At 37.6% G+C, this 12,300-nt stretch overlaps 2 protein-coding genes across 3 annotated transcripts in view; both read right to left on the bottom strand.

Annotated features, from left to right (window-relative positions):
* LOC103032624 (probable phospholipid-transporting ATPase IIA) overlaps positions 1–12,300 on the bottom strand; it is a 291,393-nt gene that overhangs the window by 154,411 nt on the left and 124,682 nt on the right. The window lies entirely within an intron of this gene.
* The window catches only part of nfatc2a (nuclear factor of activated T cells 2a), a 56,012-nt gene continuing 48,908 nt past the window's right edge, over positions 5,197–12,300 (bottom strand). For both annotated transcript variants that reach the window (XM_022677216.2, XM_022677215.2), the window contains exon 10: positions 5,197–9,776. In XM_022677216.2, coding sequence (XP_022532937.2) covers positions 9,721–9,776 — 56 coding nt within the window. In that variant the 3' untranslated portion in view covers positions 5,197–9,720. The remainder of the gene's footprint in view (positions 9,777–12,300) is intronic.

Below are 12,300 nucleotides of genomic sequence, written 5' to 3'. Positions count from 1 at the left end.
CAAAATAAACTGGACGGTGCAGCAAAACTACATGGATCCTCATCACATGCTCATATCACTCCAAAAACAGTTTACCCGTGTGTCAAAACTAATTTCCTTTCTCACACAAATCATCAGTGCCCCCAAAATGCATTGTCCCTTTGGCATTGTGTAAGTACTGCAGGTCAAAATGCTTAGATGTTTTGTCTTTATGGCAGACGTCTAGCTAAAGGAATACAATTTTTACACCACACACACTGCACTCATTCTGCTAAAGTACATCTTTACACATTACTGTAGGTAGAAAAGAAAAAAATACAGAGGAAAATGTATCAAATATACTATGTACAGTTCTTTCGGTCTGTGGATTGTCCTTGACTGTTCTCACCATTCTTCTTCTCTGCCTTTCTGATATTTTTCTTGGCCTGCCACTTCTGGGCTTAACAAGAACTGTCCCTGTGGTCTTCCATTTCCTTACTATGTTCCTCACAGTGGAAACTGACAGGTTAAATCTCTGAGACAACTTTTTGTATCCTTCCCCTGAACAACTATGTTGAACAATCTTTGTTTTTAGATCATTTGAGAGTTGTTTTGATGAGCCCATGACTTTGAATACTCTGTGTCACTCCCCCACTATCTCTTCTGCAGTCTGTTTGGCCATAAATTCTCATCAACATCACATCTGATGTGTACTTTAGCAATGCACCTTGGGAAGAATGTCTGAGCCATCCTCTACACTGATCGCCTGTTATATTATCACAGGACTAGCATCAAAGTACTAGCACCAGGCCAAGCTGTATATATACAGCAATGCCAGCATTCAAAATCATAGACAACACCTGTCAGGTAACAAACTGATGGATTGGTCACCTGTAATGTGAGACACTCCTCCTCGTCAAAACCTGCTTTCACCTGTAACCTACTCACCTGATTGTCATGAATTTATGAAATGTTCCAAAATATGTGTTCTGCATTGTATTACAATTTCTTAACTCATTTTGACAATTGAGCAGACTATTCTGCACATGATGACTTATACGATGAAATTGTGATGACATGTTTTGGAGAGAACAACCATTACACTGAGAACCAACCAATTGGGATATATCAACAAGATGCATTCTTTTGGAAAATGTACTAAATGTAGGATGATTGTGTTAAGTGTAGGCTACTTGTACATAACCATTTGCAAAGATGTACTAAGCGGTTGAGACGTGTACAAAGCATTTGAAATGTGATGAAAGCAATAAGAAATGCCATTCTGTTATGAGGAACTGCAAGTTAGTTTGGGGATTTGTGCATGTTATTTTGAAAATGTCATCTCAGTTTCAAGAAATGAGCCAAACCAATTGAGAAAAACTGTAAAATCTTTGAGACTGTTGTCCCAGTTCTCTTCACATTATTAAACAGGTCCTTCCGGTATTTCTGAGCTGATTCTCGACCTTTCTCAGAATCATCCTTACCTAACTAGAACAGATCTTGCCCCAGGCCGAGGAAGATTGACAGTCATCTTGTGTTTCTTGCATTTTCTAATAACTGCACTAACAGTTGTTGCCTTCTCACCAAGCTGCTGCCTACTGTCCTGTAGCACATCCTTGTCCCTGGTGTCCATAAACAGCTGTTTGGTCGAGTGGTCTTGGCCATGGTGGAGAGGTTGGAGTGTGATTGATTGAGTGTGTGGACAGGTGTCTTTTATACAGGTAGGCTGGTAGGTGATCAAATATTTAATTTCATGCAATACAATGTAAATTAATTATTTAGGAATAATGCAATGTGATTTTCTGTTGAAGTGAACATACAATAAATATTACAGACCTCTCTATTCTTTGTAGGTGGGAAACTTGCAAAGTTGGCATTGCATTTATTGTATTTATTTTCCTCACTGTGTTTGTGAATTGCAGAGGTTAAATTCCATAGTACTGCTGTTCAATGGTATTTATGTGTTTTTTCTCTCTCTTCCTGCTTTGGGTAATAGGATTAACCAGCGTGAACCAGTTTTTCAGTATATGTGTAAAGATTTAGGAATGCAGAAAACAAAATGCCCCAGAAAGCTTTAATGTATGTGGAAAATAGCTGTTGAACAGGTGTGTCGTCAAATGTTCAGACCGTCAAAGATGTTGTATATATTGTATTATATAGGAAAATATGGAAAGTAACTCATTACATTAACTCACATTACTGTAATTGAGTACATTTTATGAGTAATTTATCATTTTTAAGGTAATTTTACTTTTACTCAAGCTCATTTTGACACAAGCAATTTACTTCGCTACATTGGAAAACTCCCCGTTACTGAGTAAAAAATGAAATGCTGGGGAAAAAAAACAAAGTGTTTGAATTAAAAAAATTATATATGTTTTGTTCTCCATGGCAGCGCAGCTGAACTTTACCATGCAGTGTTTATTCCGGTTAGTGGGAGAGACGCTGTGTGAATCAGCTGTGTAGCCTGGGGTCTGTGAGCGCGGCTCGGGGGAACCGGTGTTCTGTCAAGTTATGCTACCCATCGATATGTGCTTCTTTACAGCACTGCGCATGCGCCGACCAACAGTTTTTTTTTTTATATGATTTCATGTTTTTCATGATAATATCTTACATTTTTATTGGGTACAATAAACAATCTGCTTAAATGTAAAAAAAAAAAACATGTAAATAGCAGTTAAAGCATAGCAATGGCAAGTTAAAAAATATATAATGAACTGTAAAACTATAAAAATACGGTTTATAGTCACATATATGACCATAACTTTTTAACTTTTTAACAGTAAAGAAAATAAAATGGATTATAGGAACCTATACCAATTGTTCTTGAAAATGTTTTATAAGGGGGGTCTAAACAAATACTGCCTGAAAGTAAATTACTCCAAAGATAAAGTATAGATAACCAACATTTCTACTGGAGAGATATTAGGCAGATATACATTTTTTTCCATTTTTAAAAACCCAAAACACAAGCTAACCTTCCCTAAATAGGCAACTCTTAGTCATATTGATTGACTAACCTTATTTAAATACATTTTTAACCTTTTTCAATGTTAGTTTAACAATTTAGGAAGTTTAGTAAACAGAACTGTGATTAAAAAAAAAGGAACTCTGACATGGTGGTATATGTTTAACTATTTTTTTAAGTGTTAGTTTAACTCTTTAAATAGTGTGGAGTTTTATAAACCCTGGAAAAGAGTGGAAATTAACTCTGTTACCTGTGCTGTGCTTCCCTCTGCTGGTCAGAAAGCATGAAATACAGCTTCATGCTTAAACAGAATCCTGACTGTTAAGACTTACAGGCCTCAGAGTAGTATAGGCCTACATGTACATTATCATATTTAAAAAATATGATATTTTATCTGCTTAATGTTGTCAGATAGGATCTACAGGGGTTGGATAATGAAACAGAAACACCTGTCATTTTAGTGTGGGAGGTTTCATGGCTAAATTGGAGCAGCCTGGTGGCCAATCTTCATTAATTGCACATTATTGCACCAGTAAGAGCAGAGTGTGAAGGTTCAATTTGCAGGGTAAGAGCACAGTTTTGCTGAAAATATTGCAATGCACACAACATTACGGGTGACATACCAGAGTTCAAAAGAGGACAAATTGTTGGTGCACGTCTTGCTGGCGCATCTGTGACCAAGACAGCAAGTCTTTGTGGTGCATCAAGAGCCACGGTATCCAGGGTAATGTCAGCATACCACCTTACAAGAAGGATCAACCACATCCAACAGGATTAACTGTGGACGCTGTAAGAGGAAGCTGTCTGAAAGGGATGTTCAAGTGCTAACCCGGATTGTATCCAAAAAAACATAAAATCACGGTGTCAAGTGTGATTAATTACACTTAATTTAAGGGGTACATGTAAACACTCTCACTAAGTGTAAAGAAAAGTGTCCTGCAGTTTCTAAGGTGTTACATGTCCATCAGAATCAGCGTGTCCAAATCTGATGTGAATGTACTGTATCTGATCACAGATAAAAAAAAAAAGCAAATGATTCATATCATCTGAAATAGAAATGGAGTCAGTGTGTTCATGCACTGTGGAAACCATATGGGTGTATCAGTTTCCTTCTTGCTCACAGCGAGTTACGTCATGCTACGGGACGTCCTGAACAGTGGCTTCATTCAGACTGCCCTCTCTTGGGTCCAAACAAGCAGCTGCTTAGCAACCAAGACTGTGCAAAAAGTTTAAAGCTCATTCATTCATTCTTTCCTCTAAAATTAAGGGTTTTAAAAATAGTATATTCTGCGTTGGTTGGAGTAACTGTCTGTACTGTCCATGGAAGTAATAGCATAATAATTTCGTAAGAGTAATTGCTAAAATTGCATTATTTCACCCAATTCAGACTAGAATACAGATCTTTAAAACAAGCTATGTGAGACGAATCGCTAGATAATATTACCCTAGGCTTACCAGAACACTCAAGGTTCCTAAGTTTAGTGCTGGCTAGCACCGCTGGAGCAGCATTAGCATTAGCATTAGCGGCTAATCGTGCTAGCTCTTTCATTGTTCAGAGGGGAGTAATATTGGACTGTAGTCTGCATGTTTACCATGTTAAAACAAGCTGCTATGTGGTACGAACCGCTAGCTAATATCGCCCTGGCTTACCAGAACACTCAAAGTTCCTAAGTTTAGTGCTGGCTAGCACCGCTGGAGCAGCATTAGCATTAGCATTAGCGGCTAATCGTGCTAGCTCTTTCGTTGTTCAGAGGGGAGTATTATTGGACTGTAGTCTGCATGTTTACCATGTTAAAACAAGCTGCTATGTGGTACGAACCGCTAGCTAATATCGCCCTGGCTTACCAGAACACTCAAGGTTTCTCATTGAAGCGCTGTCGGGGAGCATTAGCGGTTCGCCACCAATGCTAATGCTCCAGCCTTAGTGCTGGAGAAATTCGGGAATCTATAAGCTTACTGTAAATAAACAAAAGTGCTTTACTCACCCAAATAAACAGTTTTTAGAAAAGAAATCTGTGTAGATTAACATCCAGCACTCGTTTGACTTAAAAATTACCAAGTACAGTTTTGTTTACTTAGCTTAGCTTTACTTCGCTTAGTTAGCTACCCTCCCACCACCACCTAGCGGAGAGACCTGCTGAATTTCCTTATAAAGAAGTTCCTTATAGTCTTTCTTAAAATGTGGCTTATAATCCAATGCGCCTTGTGTATGAAAATAGACCAGAAAATAGTCCAAAAACATTTAGACATACAGTAAAAATACAAACAGCAGCTCTTCAGTCAGATTTATTGCTCATGTTTTTGACAAGCTTCCAAACATTCATTGCAAAGCTGGATTAAGTCAAACTTGCATGAATCCCTTATAAAAAAAAAGATATATTTTTTCTTTGGCAAACCTTTTTTTTTTTAAAACAGCATTATCTTTATTATATTAATAATATTATAAAAAGTTAAATGCAGTGTGCAGTTCATATTACTACAGCTTTGGTTACATGACAGTAAGTAGCAAAAAAAAAAAAAAAGCAACTGATTCAGTTCATAAAAAATATTTCTCTCTACTTGTTACCGACACTCTAATAAGGTAACTCTTTAAGAAGATAACACATGTATTTTATACACTTTTAGCTCAATGTATTTACAGTTTTAAAAAAAGAGAAGAATAGAGAAAACCACAACTAATACAACATAAAAAATGGGTTTACATTCAGGGAATTGCCGCAATATTAAGAGCACCATGCACAACAACAACAACAAAAAAAAAACGGCTCAAGTTAATACATTTACAAATATATAACGAGCTGGGATATTTTAAAAGTTATTAATTACAAACATTGCATTATTATTTTATTCAATTAAGGCCAGAATACAAGTCATTTAGCTGTTATGTAAAGGCACATATATTGTTACATGACTCTTATCAAAACCATCTCATATAAAATCTGAATAAAAAAAAGTGCCACTAATTAAAAAAGTGCCCTTAGAGACAATCCCCTCGAGAGATAATCAGCAAAGCTTAAATTCTTTGCTTAATAAATCCCTTTTTTATTGTCCTTAGACGACATCATTATTACAATTAGAATGCACCAAGAAATATACACTGACATGCCAAAAGTAATGGGATAGAAACAAGTATCCATGAGCACACTGGCTAGTGTTTAGCATCACTCTTCATCACTTTTAAATAAAACCTCGCAACTTATACATAAGCGTGGGTGTTACCAAGTCATCCGCTATCCCATGACTTTTGGCTTTGTCATTATCATATCTGTTATGGCAAAATTTGCTTTGAGATGAAGCACAATATCCTTACAATATAACTTAAAAAAAAAAAACAAAAAAAAAAACATTTACATCAGGGAAATTCTAGTGCAAATTCTTGCAGTTTCTCCTCACAGTCTCTAATATAAATCAATGTGAATATTATAAAAAATGCAGAATATTAGACCCCATTTACACCTGAACACGTATCAGGATTACATCTGGATTAGACCAAACCACATCAAAAATGCAAGTGTAAACATAACCAAGACTCATTTAAAGCAGATACCAATCACTTAAACTACTTAGGGAGGTGGTCTGAAGCCAGGTTTCCGAAATTCACAAAATGTATGTGCAGTTACAGTAATCTGGCCAAAAGGATGGCAAAAAAGTTAGAACAGGAATTAACTATAGATAGATATAGGCTACGGTTATTAGGACAAGCTGAATGGAGATATTTAACTCTGCCTGAATCAAATTTTAAGACATTTACAGTCTTTCTGTGATTGTTTGCAGTTAAGGGGGCACCAGGCAGGATGAGCAGTGGCCCCCTTAATGGGAGCTAAAATCTCTGTACATCCTGGCATCATTCACCACACATCTGGGAGCACAAACACACCAGACAGTTCTGGCAGAGCAGGGCACAGATTTAGAATTTTAAGTGTTGATTAGACCATCCACAGGACTATAGGTATTATAGGGGAGTATAGAGTAGTACAGGCTAGTACTAGTAGTAGTGTAGGGAAGTATAGGAGATCATAGGTAACGTAGGGAAGTATAGGGAGTATAGGGTAGTGAAGGGTAGTAAAGGGTATTATAGAGTATATAGGGCAATGTAGAGGAGTAAAGGAGATTATAGGGAAATGTAGGGTAGTAAAAAGGCAGTATAGGAGTATGTAGGGTACCGTAGGGCAGTATAGGAGAGTATAAGGTTGTATATGTTAGTATAGGGGACTACAGGGTAGTGAAGGGTAGTGTGGGGGAGTATATGGGAGTGTAGGGTAAAATTGCAGAGTATAGGAGATTAAAGGGTGGTGTAGGGGAGTGTAACATAGTATAGGGGAGTATAGAGTAGTGAAGGGTATTAAAGGGGATTATAGAGTATATAGGGAGTATAGGGTAGTGAAGGGTAGTAAAGGGTATTATAGAGTATATAGGGCAATGTAGAGGAGTAAAGGAGATTATAGGGAAATGTAGGGTAGTAAAAAGGCAGTATAGGAGTATGTAGGGTACCGTAGGGCAGTATAGGAGAGTATAAGGTTGTATATGTTAGTATAGGGGACTACAGGGTAGTGAAGGGTAGTGTGGGGGAGTATATGGGAGTGTAGGGTAAAATTGCAGAGTATAGGAGATTAAAGGGTGGTGTAGGGGAGTGTAACATAGTATAGGGGAGTATAGAGTAGTGAAGGGTATTAAAGGGGATTATAGAGTATATAGGGTAGTATAGGGTAATGTAGAGGCGTATAGGAGATTGTAGGGAAATGAAGGGTAGTATTGGGCAGTATAGGATAGTATAGGAGAGTATAGGGGAGTGTAGGGTAGTATATGTTAGTATAGGGGAGTACAGGGTAGTGAAGGGTAGTGTAGGGCAGTGTAGGAGAGTATAGGGTAGTATATGTTAGTATAGGGGAGTAGAAGGGTACTGAAGGGTAGTGTAGGGGAGTATAGGGGAGTATATGGTAAAATTGCAGAGTGTAGGAGATTAAAGGGTGGTGCAGGGGAGTGTAACATAGTATAGGGGAGTATAGAGTAGTGAAGGGTAGTAAAGGGGATTATAGAGTATATAGGGTGGTATAGGATATTGTAGAGGAGTATAGGAGATTGTAGGGAAATGTAGGGTAGTATAGGGCAGTATAGGAGAGTATAGGGTAGTATAGGGAAGTGTAGGGTAGTATGGGGGAGTGTAGGGTAGTATAGGGAAGTGTAGGGTAGTATGGGGGAGTGTAGGGTAGTATAGGGAAGTGTAGGGTAGTATGGGGGAGTGTAGGGTAGTATAGGGCAGTATAGGAGAATATAGGGTAGTGTAGGATAAAATAGTGGAGTATCAGAGATTAAAGGGTGGTGTAGGGGAGTATAGGAGAGTGTAGGGTAATATATTGGTGTATAGGGGAGTATAGGGAGTATAAGGGAGTACAGGGGGGTGTGGGAGAGTGTAGAGTAATATATTATCTAATATATGAATATTGCAATGTATAGGGCAGTATAGGGTAGTCCTCACCCAACCTCACCCTAGCGTTAAAAGCAATATTTATCTATTTATGCTTTTTTTTTTTTAATTCACAAAAAATTTTGAGGAAAAAAAAAAAAACAATTTAACATGCATTTGAGCCACGATATACCAACAATAATCTGTCCCGGTACAACAGAAACACCAGTAATAATTGGTGAATTTGCATAAAGTGAATTTGCATATTTAATCCCAGACAGCAATCAGATTTCAGTCTTATTAACTGGACACTTATTTGGCTACCTAAATTCAGATAGGTATAAACAGGTGTAAACAGGGTCTTAAAGTCATTCTTTCGATAAGGAAAGTTGTTGAGATTCTGTACAGTTTAGTATAGTTTAGCATAGTTTGGTAGCTAAAGGCACTCAGGCTGACATGATGGTCATAGTTTGATTATTTACAGAGCACGGAAAAGCTAAAAAAAACTCCATTATCTCTATTCTCTACAACACAAGCTCTAGATGCTGAATAGAATAAAATATACATAATATGTAAAAATATAAAAAAAATTAAACTTTGCAGAGAAACTATATACAAAAGTGAATATAATTCACTGGTATTAAGAAAAAGAAGAGCGCACTTTGCTTGTTTAAGGATTCTCTGTAACTCTGTAAAAAACAGTGCAATTAATTACAAGCAATTACAAAACATATAGGGCTCTTAGCGAATGCCAATTTTACATTTATTAATTTTATATTTAAATCTTCTATTTGAGCATCAAAAGTAAGTGAGTGATGCCGACACCACTGATCTACACACAAAGCCATGCGGGGTGAAGCAATTGTTCCAGACACACTTCAGAAATAGTTTACTAACGTGAGCCAGAGGGCTGTGAAAAAAAATGAAATAATTTTTCAGAGTAGAAGAAAATAGCTCATTTTAGCTCATTTTATCCAATCTAAACTGTTTGAGAGGCTTGGAGAACATAAGCCACTGACACAATGACATATGAGGTCATCCCTGGCCACATTTCACCACCGGTCAGGGCTGGATTTTGGCTTTTTAAACTGCTGGAGTGTTTAAACCTCAACAAACTGGTGTCCAAACGGCTGGTTCAGATGAGTTTTGGTTGTGAGGCTGTGAGGAATGATCCGTTTGGCGTTCGAAAGAGTCTGTAGGTCAGAAAGTGCAGCTAGAACAGCTGAACAGGAGCGTGGATTATCACTGCCGTCCTCCTCGCGGTTCAGTGGAGGCTGGTGGTGCTGGTGGTGTCTGTAAAACTGCAAGATGACCCAGAGGAAGGACCGGTCGCCGAAAAAGAAGAAGAAGAAGAAGAATTCCCACGTACTTCCTGCTGCATTCTTTCTCTTTATGTCTGTCCTCTGCTGTGCACGCCCGTCAGATCCTTCCTTATGATCTCATTTACTAGAGAAAGAGAAAAGAAGAGAAGAGAGGGAGTCGTTTAGAGCATGAAAGAGGCAGAAACACACTCCACATCATGGCATTTACAGTAGTCAATGCTTTTGAGACCCACTGCAGGTATTTTTAAGACGACATAAAGGAAATACAACTCAGTTAAGATCTGCTTTGTCATTGCTTTGTCCATCTTGAAGAGAGCTAGGTCTACTTGTAGAGATTTGGATAGTTTCAAAAAATATCACACTATAAGGCGCGCTTAAAATCCTTACATTTTCCTCAAAATTTGGTGCACCTTATGTATGAATTATATCAGTCAGGTATTAAGGAGCAGTAAAGCCACTCCGCTGAAGTACAGTGTTACACAGGAGTTTCAGTAGTTTAGCAGTATTAACACTAGCTGCTAACCGCGCTAAGCGCTAGCTCTTTATCGGACTGTAGTCTGCGCATTTACCATGTTAAAACAAGCTGCATGGGAACACTCAAGGTTTCTCAGTAGGGGTGAGTGGCATTTACGTCCCGCTAGCGCTGTAGTTAGCAGCTAATGCTAAGCCTTAATAGAAATCTGGAAATCTGGAAAGAAGCACTTTACTCAGATAAGAAGACATGCAGTTGAAACATGTTTGAATTTAAAAGAAAATGGGTTTTTTTATAATTACAGTTTTGTTTACTTAGTTTAGCATTTCTTTAGTCACCCCACCACTACCCAGTGGCGAGACCTGCTGAATTAAAAGGAAATATTTTATTTGAATTGATTTTAAATTATTATGAACACAAATAATGCTTATGTAAATATATAGGGCTGCATATCCACAAGTTGGATATAAAAAAAAATAAAAATGTAATTTACAGATCAACATGTATTAATGGCTAAATTAACAGTGAGAACCAGTAAATTAACAAACATCACAAATTTCCAACTAGAGCTGGATAATATATTGATTTTTTTTTAATCCTAATAAATGAGACATTTTCTTATCGTATCAACAATATACTTCAACTGTGCTGAACTTGAATTTCTTGTCCTCTTAATGTGTTTGAGAGAAAGCGATTGCTATACATTGATACAGTGAATAGACCTATATATGTTTTAATCCATATATATTATGGCGGGAATTACTCAACTAAGTAAAGAAAACATACTTTAATAAATGAAGGTCAGTCAATCTAAAAAAAAAATGTAATGAACTGAAACCTAAAGAAAGTATTCTCAAGTGTAGTCACGAAGATTGAAGATATTATGATGAAACTGGCTCTCATCAGGACCGCCAGAGAGTATTTTGGTTTGTTTAACATTTTTAATATTTTTACTACATGATTCATTATGTGTTCCTTTCAGTATTCATTTACAGTTATGTGGGGAAAACATTTTCACTGATACTGTGATACAATCATAATAGACAGAAGAAATTGCACTGATATAAACTGAACACTAGAGGGCGTACTACTACTACTATCTTTACAACATTACATTCATTTACTCATTGCCTTAGCGTGTAAAGCGTGTGGAGTGCAGGCTCTCTGTGCTGGCGCTCATTTCCTGTTCTTCTTCTGACTGCGCTAACCTTGAGGGGGGGCACAAATGGAAACTTTTACAGCCGCTACGCGCTAAGAATAGCATCAAGGTGTGTGGGGCTGTTTACATTATCATAACACACAGGAGGGAGACCCACCACCTGAGAAACTCGGCTCCAGTCCTCTAAACTTCTGACCTGATGTAGCCGACATGAGAACGACTGCCTGATCGCTACTACACTATTACTTCATCACTGCGGTCACCATGATTTAACTTACTGCATCTAAATGTTTTGTGTGCAATAAGCTACGTTTAATTTGATGCTTTAAAGCTAAAGTAGTAAAGTAGCCACTCACAGATGAAGTAAGAAACACTGATTGTCTTCATAATAATATACAATTTCATCAGTCAAAAGGTGGGTATATTAGGCAGCAAGCGAACAGTCAGTTCTTGATAGTGATGTGTTCAAAGCAGGATCCAATTAGTGATCTAACTGATAACTGGGTGTGCTACAACAGGAAAAAACACCAAGGGCCCTATTTTAGCAATCTTTAGGGCGTGTCAGTGAGTCTTTGGTATCGTGAGGCACAAAAAATATCTTAATTAATGATGGGTGTGTTTTTTGGGCATAACATAAAATAAGCGCCCGTGCATGGATAAGAAAGGATTGGGTGGCTGACTGTTGACTGTTGTCAGGGTTTTAATCAGCCAGTGGCGCACCTGTATTTCCCACCACACCAGATATTAACATAAACACATCAATTCCAGACCACCACCACCATCTGCTTGTAACGTTTTTGTGCCAGAACCAAACAGGACACCCAGAAAAGGTCTTGTAGAGTCAAGATGGACAGTAGGTGAATACAGGATATTAACATTCTGAGCAATTTTACATTAATGAACAGCATTCTCTCTAGAATATTCTCTTTTTATACCCGGTCATGTGGGTTTTGAGATGGGTAACTTTAGAAGGCATTGGTTAACCATTCACTTGATAAAATCCATAAAAGTACAGCT

This window comes from Astyanax mexicanus, chromosome 13, assembly GCF_023375975.1.
Source record: "Astyanax mexicanus isolate ESR-SI-001 chromosome 13, AstMex3_surface, whole genome shotgun sequence".
Classification (NCBI taxonomy): domain Eukaryota; kingdom Metazoa; phylum Chordata; class Actinopteri; order Characiformes; family Acestrorhamphidae; genus Astyanax; species Astyanax mexicanus.
This window is presented reverse-complemented; position numbering and strand designations above follow the sequence as displayed.